Raw genomic sequence first — 27,929 nt, 5'->3', positions numbered from 1 at the left:
TTTTTTACGCGCCGCTGTCAAAAGGCGGGGCGTAAAAAAGACGCCTGCGTCACAGAAGTGCCTGTCACTTCTTCAGACGTAAATTGAGCCGTTTTCCATTGAATCCGTGGAAAAACAGCTCCAATTACGTCCGTAATGGACGCAGCAAAAGACGCCTGCACATACCTTTACGGCTGAAATTACGGTGCTGTGTTCTCCTGAAAACAGCCCTGTAATTTCAGCCGTAACGGACGCTGCCGTGTGAACATACCCTCAGGGCTTAAAATGTCAGGGGAAATAGCCCCAATACATATGTGTCCGCCCCCAAAAAAATGTGTGTATAGGAGACAGCATAGCATATCTATAGCACTACGACCCTATGAACTATGGATAGGATTAGATACATTGGCTCAGCAGACAGTATCACACATGATAGTGGGTGAGCAGACAGTATCACACATGATAGGATTAGATACAGGGCTTAGCAGACAGTATCACACATGATAGGATTAGATACAGGGCTCAGCTCGCTGACATTGCGGCTCCAGCGTTGGACCCAGGATAGGTAAGAATAATAATTTTGCTTCTTTATGTATTACTGATTATTTTTGTGTGTTTGTGTTTTTTTACAGGTTCGGCTGTTGGACTTCGTATACGAGAACTTCAATGACAGCGTTTTTTTTATTCTCAATAAAATGGTTAATGAGGGTTGTGTTTTTTTATTTCAATAAAATATTTTTTCTATGTGCTTGTATCTTTTTAAACTTTATTATCACCGCCTTAGCAATGGCTGCTGGCTGATTGACAACCTCCATTACTAAGGCGGGGCTTAATGTTAGCAGGTGCAGAGGCCAACACTAACCCCCATTATTACCCCAGTACCCACCGCCACCAGGGGTGCTGGGAAGAGCCGGGTACGAACCAGTACACGACCATCTGCAGTGACGGTCAGGCATCGGGGTGGCCGCAGGCTGGTAGTATTAGGCTGGGGAAGGCCAAAACCAGTGGCACCTACCACCCTGGTAATGCTGCCTGCTGCTGTGTTGTATCTGGCTGGTTATGAAAATTGCCCCCCCGGGGGGGACCCGACATCCTTCTTTCCAATGACGTGGGGTCCCCCCCATTTTTCATAACCAGCCAGATACAATAAAGCAGCAGCAGGCTAGCATTACCAGGGGGGAAGGGCCACTGTATCTGGCCTTTCCCCTCCTGATACTACCAGCCTGCGGCCGCCCCAGTGGCCGACCATCACTACAGATGGTCAAGTACTGGATGGTACCCGGCTCTTCCCTGCACCCCTGGTGGCGGTGGGTTCACCTCTGCATCGGCTAACACTAAGCCCCTCCTTAGCAATGGATGCTGTCAATCAGCCGGCGGCCATTACTAAGGCGGTAGTAATATAGTTTAAAAAAAAATAGACATAGAAAAAATATTTTATTGAAATAAAAAAAAAAACCCACACACAACCCTCATTAAGAATTTTATTGATAATAAAAAAAAAGCCGTCATCGAAGTAGTCCTGGAATTCGCCGTAGTCCAACGACCGAACCTGTAAGAAAACACACAAAAAAAAACAATTAGTAACACATGTGTTACGCTTAGATACAGGGCCTATGTGTGATACTGTCTGTGGGACCCTGTATCTAAGCCTACCACAAGGTAGGCTTAGATACAGGGTCCAACAGACAGTAATCTTATACAGTATAAGATTACTGTTTGCTGGGGTCCTGTGTCTAAACCTACAGTGTGGTAGGCTTATATACAGGGCCCAGCAGACAGGATCACGCATGGGCCATGTATCTAAGCCTACCATGTCATTGGCTTAGATACAGGGCCCAGCAGACAGGATCACGCATGGGCCATGTATCTAAGCCTACCATGTGATTGGCTTAGATACAGGGCCCAGCAGACAGGATCACGCATGGGCCATGTATCTATGCCTACCATGTGATTGGCTTAGATACAGGGCCCAGCAGACAGGATCACGCATGGGCCATGTATCTAAGCCTACCATGTGATTGGCTTAGATACAGGGCCCAGCAGACAGGATCACGCATGGGTCATGTATCTAAGCCTACCATGTGATTGGCTTAGATACAGGGCCCAGCAGACAGGATCACATAATCTGTGATCCTGTCTCATGGGCCCCCTAAGCCTGCTACATCGTAGGTTTAGGGGTTGTGCAGTCCCTAAACATTGATGGCCTGTCCTCAGGATAGGCCATCAATAGCTGATGTATCTCCCGGGACCCGCAAATCAGCTGTATGAGAGCTGCTTCCCCCTTCATTTCATTACTCGCTCACACTGCGAATCGCTGACACCGATTCACAGTGTGACCGGAAAGAAGGGGAGCAGCTCTCGTACTAGTGCTGCGGCCCCTTCAAAACAGCTGATTGGCGGGTCCCGGGAGTCGGACACCGCCACTCAGGGCTAATCTTACCTTCCTCTTCAGACGCGGCGGTAGTTCTGCCCTCTCGATGCTGTGCGCGGCGCATAGCGCTGTGACGTCATGCGCTGCGCACAGCGCTTGACGTCAGGACCTCCGCTGCGATCCGGAACCAGGAAGGTAAGTACAGTTTGTTACTATAGTAACAGGGGCCCGCGCCCCGAGTTACTATAGTAACTTTTTATTGATGTGGTGCGGGGGGCCGTGGGCCCCCCTGGCTTCGGGGCCCGGTCGCAAATGCGACCGCTGCGACCCCTATAGCTACGCCAGTGTACTTATCCTTGAAGATTGTGAATAAAGGCCCTTTTACACCGACCGATAAGCGGACGGTGCAGCGAGCGCCGATCAACGTTTGCTCCTGTCACAAGGAGCTATTTATGGGGACAAGTGATCGTTACTCAGATCGCTCGTCCCCATACATTATTATCATCTCAGCAGCGCATCTCCCTGTTTACACCAGGCGATGTGCTGCAGACAACAGTGATATTTCACTTTTTTCATACGAAACGACCAGCAGATGATTGAGCATTTGCTTGTTCATCTGCTGATTGTTCCACTGTTTACACTGAGCCATTATCGGCAACAAGCGTTCCTAGAACGCTTGTCTGCCCGATAATCGTCCAGTCCTTTAACTCTTGTGTGCCACATCCATAGATTCAAACAGGGCCACCATCAGGGGGGTATTAGGGGTACTCCTGTAGGGGGCCCGGCCAAACTTAATTGAAAGGGGGGCCCGGGAACTGCCGCGACTTGCCTTTGGTAGAAAAAAACAGGCCCCTGCAATGGGGCCTGTTTTTTTCACCAAAACAATGTCGTGAGCTGCGGGGCCCCCCTCTCGTGAAACACCGCCGTGAGCTGCGGGCCCCCCTCTCATCACCGCCGCGAACGACCGCAAGCGCGCGCCGCCGAGAGGGAGGCGGTGCGCCCGCAATACAAGATCTAGGGGGAAGGACAGCCACACTGGACAGCGGCGCAGTCTACTTACCTGCTGGCCCGCCTTCGACTCCGAGGCAGATAAGCTGTGTAGTTTTACTCAGCATATCCGCCTAGTGTGTCCCTTATGATGTCGCTCCTGGAGCTGCTGCCGGTCTCTAAATAGGCAATTGGTCCAGTAGAATTTGGAATTATTTTTTTTTTGTGAACCAGCTTAAAAAAATACAAAACTTTTGTGTTAGGGCCTGTTCACATCACTGTTCGCTTCCGTTCCGGGGTTCCGTCTGAGGTTTCCGTCGGGTGAACCCCGCAACGGAAAGTGAAAGTGACAGAACAGCTTCCGTTTCAGTCACCATTGATCTCAATGGTGACGGAAACATCGCTAATGGTTTCCATTCGTCACCATTCCGGCTGGTTTTCGGACGGAATCAATAGCGTAGTCGACTGCGCTAATGGTGACTGAAATAGAAGCTGTGGTGTGATCATTATGACACTCTGTTTGTATGTTTGTAGCACATGGTGCTTTTCTGTTTTCATTCATAGTTTATACGGCTGCGGAAGTGCTGGGCGTGATTTTCACGCACCCATTGACTTCAATGGGTGCGTGATGCGCGAACAATGCACAAATATAGGACACGTCGTGAGTTTTACGCAGCGGACACACGCTGCGTGAAAATCACTGACAGTCCGCACGGCCCCATAGAGTAACATAGGTCCGTGCGAGGCGCGTGAAAATCACGGGCGTTGCACGGATGTATTACACGTTCGTCTGAATAAGCCCTAACAATAAGGCCCAGTTCACAGAGTTTTTGGGCCTTGATATTGACTCGGACACTGCATCAGAATCAGCACCAAAAAACTTCCAAAACCGCCTCCCATTGATTTAATCTGAAATCAATGGGAGCCAGTCGCGGAAAAAAGAAAAAGCAGCACGTCCTTTCTTGCCGCGGTTCCGCCTCTGACCTCCCATCAAAATCAATGGGAGGCAGAAAATGCATTTTTCCCTGCGTTTTTTGTCTGCTGTCATCAATCGCCGCGGGCAAAAAACGCGGCAAGATAGTGTGGGCAGGTCAAAATCTGCCAAAAAATTCGGTGCACGGTTCCAGGCGGTCGCCGGTGCGCATGCGTGGGAGTTTGCGGGTGCGCGTGATTGGTCGCACGGGCGGCGGTGTTTGACGGCCCCCATGACGACCCCATGCTACCCAGGGCCGCCATCAGGGGGGGTATTAGGGGTACTGATGTGAGAGGCCCGGCCAAACCTAATTGAAAGGGGGGCCCGCAGCTCATGACATTCTTTTTGTGAAAAAAACGGGCCCCATTGCAGGGGCCTGTTTTTTTTCTACCAAAGGCAAGTCGCGGCAGTTTGCCAGGCCCTCCTTTCAATTAGGTTTGGCCGGGCCTCTCACATCAGTACCCCTAATACCCCCTCTGATGGCGGCCCTGGGTACCATGATATAGTGCTGGACGGAGTACCGTTAACAGGCGGTGCCACAGTAGGGGGGCCCTGAAATTCCTGGATTCAAAGCATATGTTCTTGTCAAGTGAATTAATTTTCCTTTGGTAAATAAAAAACTTCACAGAAAAAGTATTAACAAAATGAATATAATTTACTTGTAACATGCATTGACTTGTAAAAAGCACATATCAGACTGAGGCCTCATAAAAAAAATAATAGAATTCGCTATGGAGCACTGTATTCCGGAGTTATTCTCCATTATAGGCATTGCCAGGGCCGCCATCAGGAATTTCTGGGCCCCATACAGCCAAGATGTCATGTCCCCCCCCCCTCCATTACCGGGGGTGGGCAACGGAAATTGTGGCACTCACGTTTGTACGTTATATGCATTAACTGATTTTGTTGCTGATGTCAATTACACTGGAGGAAACCATGCAGGAGGCAGTGACCGGTTAATGCTCGGGATTTTGATCTATTTAGCTAAACCGTATCCGACAGTATGGCAAATAGTGGCAATGGCCCAGGGGAAACTACTGAAGTCACTGTCCATGAACAGGGCTGGAGCCTTCTACTAGCGCTCTGCCCAGGGACTCTGGCGCTTTTCCTGATGTCCATATACGTAAAGTGACGTCCGAAGCTTTGCAAAGCCTGAGTACACGGCCGGAGCATCGGCAATACTCTGGCCAGGGATTCTGGCTCTGGAGAATCCCCTGATGTCACATTACATATATGGACAGTGATGTCAGGAGCTTTCCCAGGGGCAAAGTCCACAGGTAGAGCACTCCTGATGCTGCCTGGGGACTCCGGAATAGCAAAGTCTACTACGCGATTTCATCCTTCAAAAATAAGGTAAACCGACGTCTACCAGCCCGACGGAGGCTAAAAAGGAGATAATGGAGCCTTGTAAATTATCGTCTACGTTGTTTATATTGTAAGGTAGGAGATTTCCTGACGTACACGATAAACTTAGGGCAACAGCATGATGTGAAGGGGCCTTAACCCCTTAACGCCGAAGGACGGATATATCCGTCCTCAGCAGCTGCTAGTTCGCGCAGGAGGACGGATATATCCGTCCTGTGATCGTGCGGGTACTGACAGTTTACCCACGCGATCAGCGGCAGGAGCACGGCTGTTATACACAGCCTGGCTCCTGCTGCAACTGCCGGAATCGAAGCGCGCGCCGATTCCGGCAGTTTAACCCATTAAATGCCGCTGTCAATAGTGACAGCGGCATTTAATGTGTTTGACAGAGGGGGGAACTCCCTCTGTCTCCCGATCGGCGCCCCCGCAAACAAATCGCGGGTCGCCGTCGGGTTTCCATGACAGCCGGGGGTCTAACAAAGACCCCCAGGTCTGTCTTCAGCATCTGCCTGTTAGGCGATGCCAGAGGCATGACCTAACAGGTTGCCTGTCAGTTTTACACTGACAGGCAATAATGCTTTGGTATACGAAGTATACCAAAGCATTATATATGCGATCGGCACATCGCATAGTGAAGTCCCCTGGTGGGACTAAAAAAAAAAAAGTAAAACCGTTAAATAAAGTTTGTGAAAAAAAAATAAATAAAAATTACAGTCAAAGTCAAATAAAACTACTTTTTTGCCCCAAAAAGTGGTTTTATTTAATAAAACGGTCAAAACAAATCACACATACACATATATGGTATCCCCGCGATCGTAACAACTTGACCAATAAAATGAACACATTAATTAAACCGCCGGATGAACGGCGTCCAAAGAAAACGCAAAAAACAACGGCAAAATTCTCTCTTTTCTCCCATTCCCCCCATAAAAAATAAAATAAAAGTTCATCTATAAGTCCTATGTACCCCAAAATAGTACTAATGAAAACTACACATTGTCCCGCAAAAATCAATCCCACGTACGGCCACATCGACGGAAAAATAAAAAAATTACGCCTCTTGGAATGCGGCGATGCAAAAACAAGTAATTTTTTTCTAAAAGGGTTTTTATTGTGCAAACGTAGAAAAAACATATAAAACCTTTACACATTTGGTATCCCTGTAATCGTGCCGACCCATAGAATAAAGTTAACATGTTATTTACGCTGCATAGTAAACGGCGTACATTTATAACGTGAAAATTAATGCTGGAATAGCTGCTTATTTTCAATTCTCTCCTAAAATAAAGTTAATAAAAGTTAATCAATATGTTATAAGCATCTAAAAATTGTACAATTACAAAATACAACTCGTCCCGGAAAAAACAAGCCCTTATACAGCTATGTCGACGGAATAAAAAAAGAGTTACGACTCTTGGAATGCGACCGTGGAAAAACAAAAAATAATCCTTGGTCATTAACGTGCAAAATGGCCCGGTCATTAAGGGGTTAAGGGAGGGGGAAGCACTTGTGAGGATGTAAGGAGCACTAATGCTCCATTGTTATGTTGCCATTAAAGTTCAATGTGTTTTTCCACAGCAAAAATCTGAGTCTTTCCCTTTGATTCCTGGCGCAGATGTGCCACAATCGTGTAGTGGATCCGCACAAGAATAAGGCTCTGTTCACACAGAGTTTTTTGCCACATTTTATTCAGCGGAAGCCGCGTTGGAAACTGCGGCAAAAAACGTCCGAAATCGCCTCCTATTGATTTCAACGGGAGGCGAAGGCGTTTTTTACCGCGAGCGTAAAAAACGCTTGTGTTAAAAAAAGCGACATGTCCTTTCTTCAGGCATTTCCGTCTCTGACCTCCCATTGACATCAATGGGAGGCAGAGAAAGCCTGAAGGAATTTCAAGGCAGATTTTTCTGCCTGCAAAATACTGTGTGAACAAGGCCTAAGTCCCATTATCATTCAAAGCTGCTGATCCTCGGGTTTTCCATGTAATATAAGTCGCATGCTACTTATTGCTGTGGTGGATTTCTTTTCATGGTTCGGACAAAAATATACGTGGAAAATTTTTCACAGCATGTGAACTGGGTTGCAGAAACCTCATATGCATGTGATGCAGAATCATCGACATGTCATCGGAATCCGTATCAAATCCAACATGTGTGAACAAGGCCTTAGGGTGAGTTAGGCCAAATGCACACGATACATATTACGTGCAAATTTGTCTCGGGTATTTTCGTGCAACAAATCCGCAGTGTAATACAGTGGCAGCAAAGTAATTGAGATCAAGAAATCTCATCTACATGTCACATTTTCTGCAGAAAAATTGACCTGTGGTGCCTATTTGAAAATATGCTACATGTCACTTTATCTTGCGTTTCCGCTTGCGAATTGTTTCTGACTAGTTTAAAAAAAATAAAAAAATCTGCAGCATAAAACCTGCACCTATTTCCTCATCAAAATGTAAAAACCGCACCTAAAAACTTATCAAAAAACGCACTATTAGGTGCAGATTTTACCTGCGGAATTACCTGCGGTTTTGATGCAGATTTTGTGCACCAAATTCCTCAATGTGTGCGGTACAGAATTTGCTAAGGATTTACAGCAAATTAACCCTTTACATTGGAAAGGATGAAATACGTTACAATTCTGCAACATTAGGGTATGTTCACACGGCCTATTTTCGGCCGTTTTTCTGGCCGTAAACGTCGAAACATCAGAAGCAGAACGCCTCCAAACATCTGCCCATTGATTTCATTTTGAAAAACGGCTGTGTAAAAAAAACTGCCGCGAAAAAGAAGTGCAGTGACTCTATAGAAAAACAGCTCCAAAAACAGCCGTAAAAAACAACGCGAAAAACACGAGTTTGCTTAAAAAACTTCTGAAAATCAGGAGCTATTTTCCCTTGAAAACAGCTCCGTATTTTCAGACTGTTTTTGCTAAGCATGTGGACATATCCGAATAGGCATGCAGCTGATTTAACCCCTTCCCTCCTCAGCCATTTTTCGGATTTTAACTTTTGTTTTTTCCTCTCCACCTTCCAAAAGCTATAATTTTTTTTATTTGAGGGCTTGTTTTTTGCGGTACAAGTTGTAGTTTTTCATGGCACCATGTATGAAAAAAAATTATTTGTGGGGTGAAATGCTGCACGTGCATGAGGTTTTTAGGGCTTATTCAGACTAACGTGTTAATTGTCTGAGTGAAGGACGTTTTTTTTAATGGCCGTCACACGGCTGCATGTATTTCGATGGGGTTATTCACATGGTCGTTGTTCTAACGGACCGTGTGAAAGGCCTGTAAAAAAATAGGACATGTCCTATTCTTGTGCATTTTCATGGATCCCTCAATAGACTCAAGTCTATGAGGGATGTGTGAAAACGGGTCCCGCATGGCTGCAAATCGGCCACGAAAAACGGCCGTTCTTCACCTCAGATTTCACACACGTTGGTCTGAATATCGCCTTAGGCCTTATTCACACGAACGTGTCCATTTTTCGTGAGCAAAAAATGCTGCGTTTTGCGCACGCAAAAGTTCAGTGTGGCATCTGTATATGGTGCGTGGCTGCGTGATCTTCGCACAGCCAACATCATTATGATACGCTGATTTGATGTAACGACACAGTAGAGGAGGGGCTTTTATGTTTCCCTTCACTTCTTTAACAACTGTAGCGCGAATCACGCCCGTCACCCAGAAATGCTTCCGTGTGCTGTGCGCGATTTTCACGTACCCATTGACTTCAATGGGTGCGTGCTGCGTGAAACACGGGCAAGTATAGGACATGTCGTGAGTTTTACGCAGCGGACACACGCTGCGTGTAAATCACTGACAGTCTAAACGTCCTCACAGCCTAACATAGGTCCGTGCGACGTGCGTGATTTTCACACGCGTATCACGGACGTAGTACACGTTCATGTGAATAAGGGCTTATATTGTAATTTGTAGTGAATTTTCAGTGCGCAATCCGCACCAAAAATAGGAGGCAAGTAAGTGGCCTTATTCAGACATCCATGTTCGGTCTGTGATATACGGACCGTGCATCAGGGAGCCGGGTTTCTAGCATCACAGTTCAGGGAGCCGGGTTTCTAGTGTCGTGGAAATCCATCGCTCAAAATATATTAGACTGAAACTTATACGAGTCCCAACAGACTCTCAAGGCCAGACTCCATTAGTCAGTATCCTAATTAGGATATTTCACCGATATATATCGAGAGAGGAGAAGAAAACACAGACACGCTGAAATGTTCAAAATGCTCCTCTGAAGGATTTATTACCAAACTCAAACTGTTAAACTGAAATTCAGAAGGGGTGTCGGCTTGAGGTAAACCAATCAGAGACAATGTAACAATATTTGTTATTCAGTAAAAAGCATACAATAAAATACATCATTATAATTCTTCACACATCAGGTTTACAAGTGTCTTATCTCTCTCTTTGACAGAATATTCTCGTTGAGATGGGGGAGACCTTCCCTCACGCATACTTGCCATCCTCCCATCTCACTCCCTGTCCATCTTCGCATGGGAACCAAGGTCAAAGATAAAACATACGAAATCAACATTACTTGTATTAAAGGAACAATGACTTTCCTATTCACTACAAAAGTACCAAGATGGGAACTCCAGACAAGATGGCTGCTGCACGAAACTAAATCATTTAAACATTATCATCACTTTCACATAATACATATCTTAGTAATTCGGCATCCTGCTTGATAATTCACAATGTAATTTCATACAGAGAATATAAGCAAATAAATCATCCTTCACAAACCTCCCTTTTTCTCATATTAAATTACAGAAATTATATATTATGAATATGAAACTCAAACAATATATATCAATAGGGCCACAACTAATATGATGCCATCACCAATGTCCGGTTAGGGTATGGGGTCCCACCAGTGTATTGACAAGTCATGTACATCATCGTCCTCTTCTTCTCCTGTCTTCTGATTAGAACACTTGATACTGCTGACGGATTCACTCAGGTCTTTGGTCTTTACTTGGAACTTTGCTGATGTCATCAGGACTTGGTTTGGTCCTTCTCATCTTTCAGACCCCGTCTCTTTTAGTTTATGTCACCGGGCTGTACACTACACCTCATGCTGTGAGCCTGGTGTGAGATCCCACGTAGGCGGATTAGTGGAGTGTTATTATGACCCCCAAACCCTCCGCTAATCTGTCTTCTTCCTCCGGTAAGTTACTTGTCTGGGCGGCTGCTTGGAATTGTGACACTGCCGTCAGTTCATGACAAACGCGTTGTACTGGCTCCGGCTGCGCCTGCCGCACCTCAGTAATGGAGTTCATTGTATTAAAAATCTTTTAGTTCACTTGCTGGGGAACCCCAACCCTTGTCAATTGTTACTAATCTGGTGATAACATCTACGTACTATAAAAGTTGTTCTAAGTACATACAATAACAATGTCAGGCCCTTAAACTAAATCAAACAAACACCTTTTATATAAGAAAAACTTCTCTGTTCCAATGGACAGGGCACCTAGAAGATGTGTAATTATTGGGTACATTTCATTTGCACTTGGTGTCATGCTTTCCAGCAGGATTTGTAACTTGATCTGAGCTGATTGCATGGAACATCTCCAGGTCACCGAAATATACACAGATTCCACATGTTTATCTGACAAATGTCGCAAAACAATTTTTCTTACTCTAATTTGTATTGCATGGGAAGGCCTCTCAAGGTCTGTTCTCTTTGTGGGAGGTGGGTATGATAAGGTTGGCACCGGTCTGCCAGGACTGTTCTGTAGGCAAATCAAACAGCTCTAACAGAATTTAGCAGCAACAGCTGTAAAGCCTGGGACATACCAATTAGATCTTACCAAATCGATCCTTGCAGTCTTGGGGCATATGTGAGGTCATACACCATCAATGCAAAAGCCATCAAGAGTGCCTTGGGTGTTACCGGTTAACGTTCCCTTATCCGTCCACATTCTGTTAGAATCTGGTTCTCACGCCTTCCGCTCCCAATTGGACTCTTCCTGTGGAGAACAAGCTTTTTCATTGTATAAACATTAATTGATCTTAATCAAATAATTAATTTGAAGAAAAACATTAACAAATAACATCTTTACATCAAACGTTCACATTGAGCAATAACTAGAAATGATACATGCAAACTCATTTTTCTTCTTTATATATATATACACACACACATACACACACACACACACACACACACACACACACACACACACACTGCACAGAATTTTCCTTTCACAATAACAACGACAAAAAACAAATAACTAAAAATGTTTTCAAATGGGAATATTCCACTTCTGTACCTTTTATCTGACGCATGACTCTAATAGTCCAATGCTAAGGCTAGTCCAGAACTTTACATAAAACTTAACTTCAGTATTTAAGATTCCCACAACACTTCTTAAATACAATTATTAAACAAACTAACTTTGGGATAACATCTGGAGAACTGCTGATATCTTATTGTACAAACATCAGGTCAATACTTGGGATAACATTGTTCCCCTGTCACTTACACACAACGTCTGCAGTGGGGAAAATACAGGCCGGGCTTCAGGCCCCCCTGAGAACAGGTCTACACACACAAACACATTGTCATACACTTCTACCTCGGGTAGTTGTATGTTCTGCAGTCGCTGGGACTGTTAATCTGGCCGGGCTGCACTTTTCACAGGTACCTTTGCTGTTTTACCTATGTCATGCCGTGCACACATCATGCCGGCTGCTACAAACCTAGTGGTGGCATTATTGTATCCAGGGACAAGCCAATTTACTGATACCTGGCTGCATATACCCTTGTTGTCAGTTCTGTTTTCTCTTGCTCTCTCAATTGGCTTACCCGATGATCCAATAAAGTTCCTACTACCAATGGGCCCATAATTGTGGGCGATGCCAAAAGCGTACCTAGAGTCAGTGTAAATGTCGGCCGTCTTACCTTCTGCTAGGTTACAAGCCTCAGCGAGCACCTCCAGCTCCGCTAATTGAGATGAACAAGAAGGTGAGAGTGGTTTCTGGGTAATTTACCTTGTGCCTCGTATCCTGTTCTACACATGCTGTATATGATAAAGTATGTCTACATTACAAATTTACATTGGAAACCCATGTCACATATAGATAGAACATTTCAAAAGGGTGGAGTTTTATTGTTCCACATTTATCTGATGATCCAGAACACTTGTAAATCCCACCCACCAGGTCCTGTAAATACCTGATTAATACAAAAACAAACAAAATATAAACAATATTCAAACAATTTTTTTGTTTTACCTTCTCCCCATCTAAATCTGTAAAGACTCATCTGTGAGTGACGTCACCTCTGCCTCCTGTGTAAATTTGCTGGAGGGGGATGGTCTTTTACACAATACCTCATATTGGGTGGAGACTACAGCACAGCTTACCCAGTGCCATATTCACCGTTCTGGAAGGATCTGGAACCATCTACACAGAAAAACCTCAAAATGTAGGTTACTGTCATACACATTTAATCTGGATTACTCATTGAAGCTCATACACATTTTGTAGATCTTCTAGAACCAAATTCATTAATTCAAAACAAAATAAAACACAAAACAAAACTACCTGACCAGTACCTTCACCATTCCCTCCTATTTGGACTCTGCGAGAGTAATGTAGCAGGGTTCAAAACGACATATTAACATAATGAGATTAGGCACTCTATCGGGGTGGCACTAATTTAACCCCCTGTAATACACAACAGCCTGGAACAAAAAAAAAAAAAAGATTACTTTCTCCTGACAAAAATAAATGTTATCTTTAAAATGACCTGCAACCATTTACCTGTAAAACATCTCACATTTTCAAAAATAACATTTAGGCAGCACCATAACACGCGCCTCATGTGTGAAAACAAAAACAAGACAAATGTAATTAGTTATTCAATAACACAGAAAATAATATCTGGTAATATTAATTACTGCAAACCAATAAGCTGTACATAAGAATAGGGAACAGAGGGGGCACATACATCATCAAGATCCCGTGTCTCACAATATCTGTATTTTAATTCATTTGAATCAACATCAAAACATTCCAACATTAAATCTTATCACATTATAACACATTAATCTGCAGTATAGCTTTTATCTTTTTACAAACAGATCCAGCCGGCTGTAATATTTTTTTCGCTTGGTGTAGTTACAGACGACTGCGCGTGCGCGTGAGCGAAGATAAGACACGTTGCATAAAAAAAAATTAAAAAAAGTGGAACTGATTTTAACCCCATACACAAAACACTAACATTTTTAGACATTACTGCTGTTAAAAATAGGAAACATACAATATAGTTCTGCTTTTATTGTGGCCATTAGTTTCAAACTTCAGACATGTTACATTACACACATCACACAGATGTCTCATCACATCACACATGTTACATTGCACACATCACACATCACACAGATGTCACATCACATTACACATTACACTCCCCCCGTTTTGACCCACGTTAGTCACTGCAATGTACCTGGCTGCTCCGTTTTCTTCACTCTTCCAATGAAACTTTACACCTGTATTTAAATTGTTCTTCCTCACATCATCTTACTTGTAACTACCTGTAATCACCTGATCACATGCAAACATCCTTCTTACGGCTGCCAGCCTCTTCAACAATTTTTTTTACAGTGTGTTATTTTGCCTTCACATACTTTATAATTAAAGCCCCAGCTCCTTTTGCTCATTCTAATGTTGGCCGAGACTAGTGCCCCAAAGCATCTTTGTCCAACTTCCTCCTGACCCCATGGTCGGAGAGCAGTAGGGTGATTTCCGGTAAATCCCCCACCTCCAGGCAAACAGGCTATGCCACGTTTGCCGACAGATATCTCAGACCAGTCTATCTCCTAGACTGTCTTACCAATACGATATCAAAAGTCGTTCCTTCAGACATTCTAGCAGTAGGATCCTCTGATCCCTCACTGGATTGAACATCAAGAACAGACAAAATGCTTCCAATCAACAATTACAAGAGCAAATTCTTCAACACAATCGACATTCATGAGCCTCCATTGATTCAAGCAGGAGTTGGTAACACTTCACTTATGCAGAACACTTGCTGCCGGGGTGTGTCTTTCAGTTCATACAGCCCATGATGTAGCATATATCCCAAACTCTTTCCTCTAGCACTTTGCAATGGTTTCACATGCAAATTATATTTGCTAACATATATATATATATATTATCCTCCCCGCTCAGTCGTTCACTCTGTGGGTTGTAGTTTAGGGGGCTGTTATCTATGTTGGTGATAATTTCTTTACGGGCTATGGGTCTGATCCAATACCAATGTTCTTCACTGTAAATACTACTACGACACAGGTGGCACCTGGGATAAGTGTCAGGGTCATTCATTGAATACAGGATGTTATATTACAACGGTATTCAATCCAGCGGTCTGATGTTATACTACTACAGACTTAATTACTTGGATGTTATTTTACATCAAAGTGTATATGCCGGATTATCATGTGCTAGAAATCAGTCTGTACTGATTCCCACCTTATGCCAGTCTGGCAATGCATACAACTGGTTTATGGACCCTTACACACAATATCACTGTCTGGCAATGAGCCAGGAAAATATAAATGATTTTCTAATACAGTATTCAAAGTTTTCCCTATTGCACTGGGTAATGGTATTGAGTGCAAATTCAATATAGACACAATTGCTTCTCCTTGCACTGGATTCTACATTATCAGGACTTAAGCATTGAAGCCCCTGTGGTACTACATGATATTACTCACAACTATCCAACTGTCCTCTAACCTACAAACAGTCAGTATCTCCCAACTATAATCCCAGACAAACGGGTAACAGAACAACTATTAATCCTCAACAATTTTAGACAACTAAATAACAAATTACACTACAACAAAGCAGCAAGCAGAAGTTTTGTTTTTTTCCTCACAGTCAAGACTACAATCTTTTCATTTCAAATACTTCACATGTGAGTTACGACTTCTCTCTGCCATGCGCTACGTTACTGCATTCCAAAGGCGGAGGTCTTATAATTTTCCTGGTTAACAATATAATTGCTGGCAAAAATTCTCTCATGTCTTTCATATCAACAGTTTAAGATCACGTACACACCTGCAATCCTTCATCACACAAAAAGCTTCAACATACCTTTTTGGATCCATCTTTCAACCCACTGACTAAGGAGCCTCGTCCATAAAGAAGTGACGTCTGTAAGCTAGATTCCAAGGCTTACGCAATACATGTGTGAATGGTGTAAGTATAAGCTCCTTACCTACCGCGGTTTTTTGTAATTCACAGATGAAAAGCCAGACCTCTCCAGTGACAGCTTATCAGACGTGCAATCTTCCCGGGTTTCGGCATCATTACTGTCGTGGAAATCCATCGCTCAAAATATATTAGACTGAAATTTATACGAGTCCCAACAGACTCCATTAGTCAGTATCCTAATTAGGATATTTCACAGATATATATATCGAGAGAGGAGAAGAAAACACACAGACACACTGAAATGTTCAAAATGCTCCTCTGAAGGATTTATTACCAAACTCAAACTGTTAAACTGAAATTCAGAAGGGGTGTCGGCTTGAGGTAAACCAATCAGAGACAATGTAACAATATTTGTTATTCAGTAAAAAGCATACAATAAAATACATCATTATAATTCTTCACACATCAGGTTTACAAGTGTCTTATCTCTCTCTTGGACAGAATATTCTCGTGGAGATGGGGGAGACCTTCCCTCACGCATACTTGCCATCCTCCCATCTCACTCCTTGTCCATCTTCGCATGGGAACCAAGGTCAAAGATAGAACATACGAAATCAACATTACTTGTATTAAAGGAACAATGACTTTCCTATTCACTACAAAAGAACCAAGATGGGAACTCCAGACAAGATGGCTGCTGCACGAAACTAAATCATTTAAACATTATCATCACTTTCACATAATACATATCTTAGTAATTCGGCATCCTGCTTGATAATTCACAATGTAATTTCATACAGAGAATATAAGCAAATAAATCATCCTTCACACTAGCATCACAGTTATCTATAATCATAGGAGTCCCTCCCTTCCCGTGGGAAAACTGTCCCTGGTCCCATACTGAAAACATCATTACAGTATGGGACACTATTCCCGCGGAGAGGCAAGCACTCCCAGCAACATTGATAACTTTGATGCTAGGAGTCCGGCTCCATAAATTATAGTCAGACTGGGAAATACGGCTGATACACGCTCCGTATGTCACGGTGCGAACGCGGCCGTCTGAATAAGGCCTTAGTCTAGTTACACAGTGCGGTCAAATCCCATTTTTTTGCCACAATTTTTGCAAAATGCGGAAAAAACGTAATTTGACCGCACTGTGAGAATATAGCCTAACAGCACTTTCATGTTTAGTATCCTTTTTTTATGCAATTTTCGTAATTGCGGCACAAATCAGGCGATTTTGCCGTGATTTTTATATAATCGTGGCAAAACTGCACCATTTTTGCAGCGATTACGAAAATCGCGGCAACAAAAAAGCTGTGAAAACGAAAAAATACCCAAAAACATTTTAACATACATTATACATTCTACAAATGGGGTCAGGGGGAATGGGAAGCAAGATGGATAGGGGGAATGGGAAGCAGGATGGATAGGGGGAATGGGAAGCAGTTGTTCCTTGTAGAATAGACAAAAATCCCAGCGTGTAGATGTGCTGAGATAATAGAGTCATAGCCCAAGAGACTTGCATCTGTAATTGCAGCAAAAGGTAGCTTTACAAAGTACTGACTTCCCGGGGGTGAATATTTATGCACATTAACGGGTAACTAAACCTTCAACAAACTTCTGTCATGTCATAGTGACATATCAGAAGTTTTTATTGGTGGGGGTCCAAGCACTAAGACCCCCACCGATCGCTAGAACGAAGATGCAGAAGCGCTCAGGTGAGCACTGAGCCACTTAGTTTCTGATCGGCTTTTCTCGGAAAGCCGATGTAGCGATGTACGGACTCAATAGAAAGTCTATGTGCCCGTACACAGCTACATCGGCTTTCCGAAGAAAAGCAGATCAGAAACGAAGTGGCTCAGCGCTCACACGAGCACATCTGCCACTACCTTTTAGCGATCAGTGGGGGTCTCAGTGCTCAGACCCCCACCGATAAAAACGTCACTATGACATGTCAGAAGTTCCTTGAAGGTTTAGTTACACTTTAAATTTCTCTTGTCAAGTTTTGTTGTCTTAATTGTTATTTGTGTCAAAATGTACAGACCCCCAGAAAATCCCTTTTAATTCAAGGTTGTAATGCAAAAAAAACAGACGATAAACACCAAGGGGGTAAAGACTTTTGCAAGGCACTGTATATCAAATATAACACACACCATAAGGCTCCATTGTTCTAAGGTCTGTATTTCTTACACTGGCCTATGGCTATGTAGTAAGGAGCTGCAGGGACTCCATGTACAAATTTCTGCAGTGTGCATGAGGCATAGTTGTATCACGTATCTAATGGAAGAAAATTATTTTTTATCTGTTCTTAAGTTGTACTTCATATGGCAGATTTTTTTCATAAAACATCTTGATAAATATAAAGTTATTAACAGTATAACAACTGGCCTTTTTGTCATCTCCTCTCGTAAGTCTAATTCATCAGTAGAAGTTTATAGTCACTTGAAATTCACATATTGCCACTAGAGATTTAAACAAGTAGGGAGAATTATATACTAGTTAATTTAAGGGATTTTCCCATAAACAACATATATCACCTCCCAGTGATCACGAGAGTAGGGCTCCCTGAGACCCCTGTGTAAATAGAGCGGTGCAGATAACTAAGCGCTGTACTTTGCCAACGCCCTCGGTCTCATGGACAGTGAATAGAAAGGTGGCCACACATGTGCATTACTGTATTGCTCCAATCACACAGGGGACTTGGAAACCCACGTTCTAGAAGAGAGCACCCAGGGCTTCAGAGGGAAGCCTCCATGACAGGACCTAGTAGGGAAAGGGTTAAACAGGAGGGAGATGCAGGGTGAGGTAGTAGAGAGGTAGGGAGGAGTTAGGGGACGTTACCAGTCTTCCCGCTGTTTTCGGCATTGAGCCGGAAGCAGCGGGAGGAGAAACACATAATTTTAGCATCCCGCGCTCCTGCTCGCATGAGGCAGAGAGCGTCGGCAGGGGCGACGGTGGCTCGGGCCAGGGCTCCCCGTCACTCCCGGCGGTTCCGCCCTCCAGAACGCCTCAGCCCGGAGGTGGTCCCGCGGACACGGCGTCGCAAGGGGAGCCCTTCAAAAGACGCTGCAGGCCAGGCAGCTGGGAGGGCCGCCTCTTCCCAGGCCCTGCGTCCTGGCAGGAATCCCCTGCCGCGACGAGGTCCGGCAGTAAACAGGGGGTCGCAGGCCGGGCTCCCTGTCAACCCTCCTCCATCGGATGCAAGAACCGGAGAACAGTCTACGGCTGCCCCGCATGGTGATGTTCCGGCCAGGGGGCAGGCTTCCTCGAGACCGTCGAGGAGGATGCTTAGATCTGCAGCGGCGATGAGGCAACAGGTCCGATCGGAATTCTGGGTCCCCGCGGTCGGGCGGCAGGTGGCCGGCCCATCTGTCAGCGCGTCGTTGTCCCCGTGTAGGAGATGTCGGTGGGATGGCCAGTCGTCTGCGAGAGAGGATTTGGAAGAAGGCGAATTGGAAGATTTTCGGCGAGGTCAGGATTGTCCGGCTGACGGGTACACAGCGCCTGTGCAGCCTGGTGAGTGTGTAACTCCTTATTTGCCGTATACAGCGATTTTTATGTCGGGTGTCGGTGGGGGGGCAGCAAGCGTGGCATCGGCTGCCGGTAGCGGCGCGGTCGGGCGGGACGGCGTTGGCTTAGCGGATTTAGTTGCTTGCGGGAGCTGGACGGGCGGCTAGATAGGGCGCTGGCGCCAGTAGTTACGGCGGTGTCCCCGGCGGTAGTTTGGGAAGGTCCCCGTGAGGTTGGATCGTTACAGTCGCGTCATGGGATTGTGGAAGGGCTGGCGGCGTCTAAAGAGGCGGTCGCGGTATCAGTGCAGACCGAGAAGCAAAAAGACGGCGATAGGGTGCGTCTTGATGATCGTGCTCGTGGCGAGGTGTATGTTTGCTTTGAAGGTCCGTTGGGGGCGCACTTAAAACAGGAGGTCCGCGAGCGAATCTGGAGGGACGAGTATGTGGAGATTTTTTCTCTTCTGCCACTTGCTAAATTCAATTTGGATAAAGGCAAGCGGGACGAGAGTAAGAAGGAGGAGGAGGAACGTCGGCGGTATAGGCTTATCCCGCAGACGTTCGTCAATTGGTCGCAGGCGTTTGCCATTTTAGCCAGCGTGATCGGAGAGAAGACGCCAGAAAATTGCTCGGAGTTATTTTGCTATTTTGATGCTATCGGGGAAGCTCATAGGGCATACGGGGGGCAGGCATGGTTTAGGTACGATGAGCAATTGCGTCAGCGAAAGGCGGTTCGTCGGGCGATTCGGTGGGACCAGAAGGATATTGCGCTTTGGTTGAGGGTGACGGCTCCGGTGAAGGAGTCCTTTCCCGGGAGTGTTGGCTAAGGAGGTCAGTCCAGTCAGGCCGGGCAAGGTTCAGGGGCAAAACTGGGATTCTGCTGGCAATTTAACGATTGCCAGTGTAAGTTCGGGGCCACGTGTAAGTTCAAGCACGTGTGTTCAGAATGTAATGGTTCATCCCACGGGGCTGTAAAATGTATGCGGAAGAAGCGGTCAGGGAACCAGTCCTCCTCGGCTGGTCAAGGGGTTGTCGCCGGTGAGGGTGGAAAGGATGGTCCCGTATTTAAATGAGTATCCGGATAGGGTTGCGGCCAAGTTAATTTATGAAGGTTTTTGTGTTGGTTTCATTATTCCTCCACCTCCGTATGAGGTTCCGGTGACGCGGCGCAATCTTAAGTCGGCTTACTTGCATGCCGAGGTCGTGTCGGAAAAACTGTTTAAAGAAGTTTCGTTGGGTCGCATGGCGGGGCCATTTGTTGATCCGCCAATAAAGGATTTAGTGGTGTCCCCATTGGGTATTGTGCCAAAGCGAGAGCCTAAAAAATTTCGTTTAATTCAACATTTATAGTTTCCCAAGGGTTCGTCGGTGAATGATGGGATTGATCACGAGTTGTGCTCCGTTGTGTATACATCATTCGACAAGGCGGTGGGGCTAGTTCGCGCGGCGGGGCCCGGCGCGCTGTTAGCAAAAACCGACATAGAGGCGGCTTTCCGGTTGTTGCCAGTTCATCCAGAGAGCCAACGATTGTTGGGTTGTTTTTGGAAAGGGGCTTTTTATGTGGATAGGTGTCTGCCGATGGGGTGTTCCCTTTCTTGCGCATATTTCGAGGCATTTAGTAGCTTCGTGGAATGGGTAACGAAGGGAGTAGCCGGGGTCGACTCTTTGATACATTACCTCGATGATTTTTTGTGCGTCGGCCCGGGGGGTTTGCCTATTTGCGGTAATTTGCTTCATTCATTGCAGACGGTTGCGAGGGATTTTGGGATCCCTTTGGCGCCAGAAAAGACTGAGGGCCCGGTATCTACCATTTGATTTTTAGGAATTGAAATTGATTCGGTGGCAATGGAGTGTCGTCTTCCTGCGGATAAGCTAAGGTCATTGAGTCAGGAGGTACGTCGGGCTTGTAGGTTGAGAAAAATTACGTTGCGCGATCTCCAGTCGCTGCTGGGGAAGTTGAATTTCGCTTGCCGGATTATGCCGATGGGGAGGGTTTTTAGTAGACGTTTGGCGGCTGCGACGGCGGGGGTTCGTGTGCCACATCACTTTGTGCGGCTCAAAGAAGAGCACCGGGCTGATCTGCAGGTTTGGGACGATTTTCTGGGTCAGTATAATGGTCCCTCGCTATGGATGGCTCCAGCGCAGGATACGAGTGACTTAAATTTTTTTACAGATGCGGCTGGAGCAGGTGGCTTTGGAGCGTACGGGGGTGGTCCTTGGTGTGCGGGTAACTGGCCGGCTAGCTGGGTGTCCAGTGGACTCACACGGAATCTGGCCCTGCTCGAGCTGTTCCCTATCGTGGTGGCGGCAACCATTTGGGGGGACAGGCTCAGGGATAAGAAGGTCCGTTTTTACTGCGACAACATGGGGGTGGTGCTGGCCATTAATAACATCACTGCATCCTCTCCTCCGGTAGTTCAGTTGTTGCGACATTTAGTTTTGGTGTGTTTGTCTTTGAACGCGTGGGTGGTGGCGGTACATGTGCCGGGGGTACGGAATTGTATCGCTGATGCTCTGTCTCGCTCGCAGTGGGATCGATTTCGTCAATTGGCACCGGGAGCGGAGCGTCTCGGTTTGGTTTTTCCGGAACATCTCTGGGATCTGGTTTCGGTCCCGTAGAGCGATTGGTGGAAAGGTCATTGGCATGTACGACATGGAGTGCTTATTCTGCTTGTTGGAAGCAGTGGGATGAGTGGGTAAGAGAGTTGGGTAACGTCAGCACGGATCAAGACAGGTTGGTGGCACTTTTGTACTGGTTGGCGGACGCCTGGGAGGCGGGGTTTTCGTTGGCAAAGGTCAATCGTTTCATTTCTGCGTTGGCTTTTGGTTTTAAGTTGCGGGGCTTTCGGGATGTGTCTAAGGAATTTCTAGTGGGACAGGCTTTAAAGGGTCTGCGTCGAGGTAGGGTCGAAGCGGATTGTAGAAGGCCCGTATCGTTTTCTCTCCTCATCTCTTTGGGCGTATCGCTAGTGTCTGTCTGTCGTTCTTCATCCGAGGTTGTGTTATTTCAGTTAGCATTTTCCTTAGCGTTTTTTGGGGCACTTAGAATTGGCGAGTTGGTTTCACCTAGTACCAAGCGGGCAGGGGGGTTGAGACTGGAGGAGGTGAGTCTATATGAAGATAGACTCGAGGTATGGTTGCGGCGGTCAAAAACTGACCAACTGGGTAAAGGAAAGCGGATAGTTTTGTTTGCCCTCCCGGGATCGGCGATGTGTCCGGTCGCTTGCATGCGTGCTTTTAAACCACAGGTGGGGTCGCCCGAGTTGCCGTTGCTATGTCACGAGGATGGGTCATTCTTGTCCAGATATCAATTTGGCGCAGTATTTAAAAAATGCTTGGCGGCGGTCGCCGTCGCGGCGGGCCCTTACTCATCTCATTCCTTCAGGATTGGCGCAGCAACCGAGGCGGGGCGCTGGGGGCTGGATGACGAGGGGGTGCGGCGCATTGGCCGTTGGGAGTCCAACAGGTTTAGGTCCTACGTGCGCCCCCATTTGTTATGAGTCATGTTGTTATTGGGTGAAAAAGTTTGTGTGCTTGTATTTAACTTTCTTTTCCGTTTCAGATCAGCTTCCGTGTCTTGTGTGGTTGTTGGGCCACTCTTACGTGCATTGGGGGGCTTTGAGGGCAGACGTCTGCCCTGACGGTCGCCAGCTGCGCATTCCGCGGCAGGACGCGGTTTTGCATTGGCTGGGATTTAGAGGTATGTTGTGGAGCAGGGTGTTAGCGGAATTTCAGACATACTCTCGGCTGGATAGGGTTCCAGAAGTCTTGGTGTTGCACGTCGGGGGAAATTATTTGGGGGTTCGCCCCTTTCGTGAGTTGGTGCGGGATATCAAACATGATATGTTGTGTTTGTGGGTTTCTTATCCCGCATTAGTGATAGTGTGGTCTGACATTGTTCCAAGGAAGCATTGGCGGCTGGCTAGGTCAGTGGAGAGGGTCAATAAGGCTCGCATCAAAGTAAATTGGGCGGTGTCCCGTTTTGTGGCCAAGAATGGGGGCATTTGTGTGCGGCACAGGGATTTGGAGTCAGGAGTGGGGAACTACTGGAGGAGTGATGGGGTTCATCTGACCGAGGTTGGGATTGATCTGTGGAGCCTGGCAATAGCAGAAGGAATTGAAAGGGCGGTGGTGGTGTGGCGGAACTCACAGGCTTAAGGTGGTCAAGGCCTGTTTCGTTGTGGCGGGGGGAGTCCTTGAGGTCGGTCAGTACGAAATGGTGGGGGGGTCGCATCGGGGATATGCGTCCCCCAAAAAAGGTACATGGTTTGAAGACTTCATAGGGTGTTATCCCTTTGAAGTGGTCTTCTGGTGGTTGGAGCCATCTGCAGAGGTGAGCGGTGCTTCCGAGCTGGTTTACGGCTGGAGGTAATGTGTTGGTGGTGTTGCAGATGGCTAACTCGAGGTAAAAAGCATATCTAAAAAATCGCTTCAAGGACTTCCCCTGCTCGGATTAATGTTAACGTTAATTGTTATTTATGATTCTGACCCATGTTGGGTCATGTGAATTATTAGGAGGAATTCTCTGGTTGGATTCCTAATTAGTTATCCGAATGTTTCGGATCAAAATTGCATTTTAAAAAACTGTGAAAATTAATAAACGGCTGCTGTGGCCATTTCACATCCAACCTCGGTTGTCACGTGTCTTTTTCTCAAAGGTAGGGGTGGGGAAAAAGAAGGGATAAGTGAAGGTTCAATAACACACGACTCTACTTAGGCAAGTCATGTGATTGATGGGGGCACCAGCGGTAAGAACGCAGCGATCAGACATTTATTACCTATCCTGAGGATAGGTGATAAATGTTATGTTTCATTGAAGCTATACAGATCTTATTATGTTCTATGAAATAATACAGAAAAACAGCTTTAAAATTACAAACAACTGGAGTTTAAACTCCAACTTCCATACCTGTAGAGTACCTCACCTCTTCATAAGTATAATTAACCCTTTAATGACCAGCATATTTTAGACCTTAACCCCTTAAGGACACAGCCTGTTTTGGCCTTCAGGACACAGCCATTTTTTTCAAATCTGACATGTTTCACTTTATGTGGTAATAACGTCGGAATGCTTTTACCTATCCAAACGATTCTGAGATTGTTTTCTCGTGACACATTGGACTTAATGTATCGAGCAAATTTTGCCAGTAACATAAAGTATTTAATTGTGAAAAACACTAAAATTTTGCGAAAAATTGCAATGTTGCATTTTTCTACATTTTTATGTATCTGCTTGTAAGGCAGATAGTAATACCACCCAAAATTGTTGCTAATTAACATCATATGTCTACTCTAGATTGGCATTGTTTTTTAAACATCCCTTTATTTTTCTAGGACGTTACAAGGCTTAGAAATTTAGCAGCAATTTCTCACATTTTCAAGAAAATTTCAAAAGGCTATTTTTACAGGGACCAGTTCAGTTGTGAAGCGGATTTTAGGACCTTATATATTAGAAACCCCATAAATCACCCCATTTTAAAAACTTTACCCCTCAAAGTATTCAAAACAGCATTTAGAATGTTTCTTAACCCTTTAGACTTTTCACAGGAATTAAGGCAAAGTAGATGTGAAATGTTCAAATTTCTTTTTTTTTTGCAGAAATTCATTTTTCATCTATTTTTTTTGTAACACAGAAAGTTTTATCAGAGAAACACAACTCAATATCTATTGCCCAGATTCTGCAGTATTTAGAAATACCCCACATGTGGCCCTAGTGCACTTCTTGACAGAAGCACAGGCCTCAGAAGCAAAGGAGCACCTAGAGGATTTTGGGGCCTCCTTTTTATTAGAAAATATTTTAGGCACCATGTCAGGTTTGAAAGGCTCTTGCAGTGCCAAAACAGTGGAAATCCCCCAAAAGTTACCCATTTTGGAAGTTATACCCCTTGAGGAAATTATCTAGGGCTATAGTGAGCATTTTGACCCCGCAGATTTTTTGCAGAAATTAATGGAAGTAGGCCGTGAAAATGAAAATCTACATTCTTTGAAAGAAAATGTAGGTTTAGCTAATTTTTTCTAATTTCCACAAGGACTAAAGGAGAAAATGCACCACTACATTTGTAAAGCAATTTCTCCCTAGTAAACCAATAACCCACATTTGGTCATAAACTGCTGTTTGGACACACGACGGGGCTTAGAAGGGAAAGAGCGCCATTTGGCTTTTGGAGCTCAAATTTAGCAGGAATGGTTTGCGGAGGCCATGTCACATTTGCAAAGCCCCTAAGGGACCAAAACAGTGAAAACACCAAAAAAAGTTACTCCATTTAGGAAACTACACCCCTTGAAGAATCCATCTAGGGGTGTAGTGAGCACTTTGAACCCACAGGGGTTTCATAGATTTTATTAGAATTGGGCAGTGATGATAAAAAAAATCCTTTTTTTCTAATAAGACGTAGATTTATCTCAAAATTTTTCATTTTCTCAACAATTAAAGGAATAAAAGAACCCCAACATTAACTTCTCTGGAGTACGGCAACACTCCATTTGTGGTCATAAACTGCTGTTTGGGCACACGGCAAGGATCAGAAGAGAAGGAGCGCCATTTGGCTTTTGGAGCACAGATTTTTCTGGATTGGTTTCTTGACACCATGTCACTTTTGCAAAGCTCCTAAAGGTACCAGTATACTGGAAACTCCCCAAAAGTGACTTGATTCACAAAACTACACCCCTTGAGGAATTAATCTCACACGAGCACATCTGCCACTTCCTTTTAGCGATCGGTGGGGGTCTCAGTGCTCAGACTATGACATGTCAGAAGTTCCTTGAAGGTTTAGTTACACTTTAAATTTCTCTTGTCAAGTTTTGTTGTCTTAATTGTTATTTGTGTCAAAATGTACAGACCCCCAGAAAATCCCTTTTAATTCAAGGTTGTAATGCAAAAAAAACAGACGATAAACACCAAGGGGGTAAAGACTTTTGCAAGGCACTGTATATCAAATATAACACACACCATAAGGCTCCATTGTTCTAAGGTCTGTATTTCTTACACTGGCCTATGGCTATGTAGTAAGGAGCTGCAGGGACTCCATGTACAAATTTCTGCAGTGTGCATGAGGCATAGTTGTATCACGTATCTAATGGAAGAAAATTATTTTTTATCTGTTCTTAAGTTGTACTTCATATGGCAGATTTTTTTCATAAAACATCTTGATAAATATAAAGTTATTAACAGTATAACAACTGGCCTTTTTGTCATCTCCTCTCGTAAGTCTAATTCATCAGTAGAAGTTTATAGTCACTTGAAATTCACATATTGCCACTAGAGATTTAAACAAGTAGGGAGAATTATATACTAGTTAATTTAAGGGATTTTCCCATAAACAACATATATCACCTCCCAGTGATCACGAGAGTAGGGCTCCCTGAGACCCCTGTGTAAATAGAGCGGTGCAGATAACTAAGCGCTGTACTTTGCCAACGCCCTCGGTCTCATGGACAGTGAATAGAAAGGTGGCCACACATGTGCATTACTGTATTGCTCCAATCACACAGGGGACTTGGAAACCCACGTTCTAGAAGAGAGCACCCAGGGCTTCAGAGGGAAGCCTCCATGACAGGACCTAGTAGGGAAAGGGTTAAACAGGAGGGAGATGCAGGGTGAGGTAGTAGAGAGGTAGGGAGGAGTTAGGGGACGTTACCAGTCTTCCCGCTGTTTTCGGCATTGAGCCGGAAGCAGCGGGAGGAGAAACACATAATTTTAGCATCCCGCGCTCCTGCTCGCATGAGGCAGAGAGCGTCGGCAGGGGCGACGGTGGCTCGGGCCAGGGCTCCCCGTCACTCCCGGCGGTTCCGCCCTCCAGAACGCCTCAGCCCGGAGGTGGTCCCGCGGACACGGCGTCGCAAGGGGAGCCCTTCAAAAGACGCTGCAGGCCAGGCAGCTGGGAGGGCCGCCTCTTCCCAGGCCCTGCGTCCTGGCAGGAATCCCCTGCCGCGACGAGGTCCGGCAGTAAACAGGGGGTCGCAGGCCGGGCTCCCTGTCAACCCTCCTCCATCGGATGCAAGAACCGGAGAACAGTCTACGGCTGCCCCGCATGGTGATGTTCCGGCCAGGGGGCAGGCTTCCTCGAGACCGTCGAGGAGGATGCTTAGATCTGCAGCGGCGATGAGGCAACAGGTCCGATCGGAATTCTGGGTCCCCGCGGTCGGGCGGCAGGTGGCCGGCCCATCTGTCAGCGCGTCGTTGTCCCCGTGTAGGAGATGTCGGTGGGATGGCCAGTCGTCTGCGAGAGAGGATTTGGAAGAAGGCGAATTGGAAGATTTTCGGCGAGGTCAGGATTGTCCGGCTGACGGGTACACAGCGCCTGTGCAGCCTGGTGAGTGTGTAACTCCTTATTTGCCGTATACAGCGATTTTTATGTCGGGTGTCGGTGGGGGGGCAGCAAGCGTGGCATCGGCTGCCGGTAGCGGCGCGGTCGGGCGGGACGGCGTTGGCTTAGCGGATTTAGTTGCTTGCGGGAGCTGGACGGGCGGCTAGATAGGGCGCTGGCGCCAGTAGTTACGGCGGTGTCCCCGGCGGTAGTTTGGGAAGGTCCCCGTGAGGTTGGATCGTTACAGTCGCGTC

The 27,929-nt window shown here is 45.6% G+C and overlaps 1 protein-coding gene across 1 annotated transcript in view; it reads left to right on the top strand.

Moving 5' to 3' along the window:
* The window catches only part of LOC142659980 (uncharacterized), a 31,008-nt gene extending 8,139 nt beyond the window's left edge, over positions 1 to 22,869 (top strand). Inside the window, exon 2 of the mRNA XM_075836627.1 lies at positions 22,104 to 22,869. Within this exon, the coding sequence (XP_075692742.1) occupies positions 22,104 to 22,869 (766 nt within the window). The remainder of the gene's footprint in view (positions 1 to 22,103) is intronic.
* The last annotated feature ends 5,060 nt before the right edge of the window (positions 22,870 to 27,929 follow it).

The sequence above is a fragment of the Rhinoderma darwinii genome, chromosome 8 (genome assembly GCF_050947455.1).
Source record: "Rhinoderma darwinii isolate aRhiDar2 chromosome 8, aRhiDar2.hap1, whole genome shotgun sequence".
Classification (NCBI taxonomy): Eukaryota; Metazoa; Chordata; class Amphibia; order Anura; family Rhinodermatidae; genus Rhinoderma; species Rhinoderma darwinii.
The sequence above is the reverse complement of the archived record's forward strand: the minus strand, read 5'-3'. Positions and strand labels throughout refer to the sequence as shown.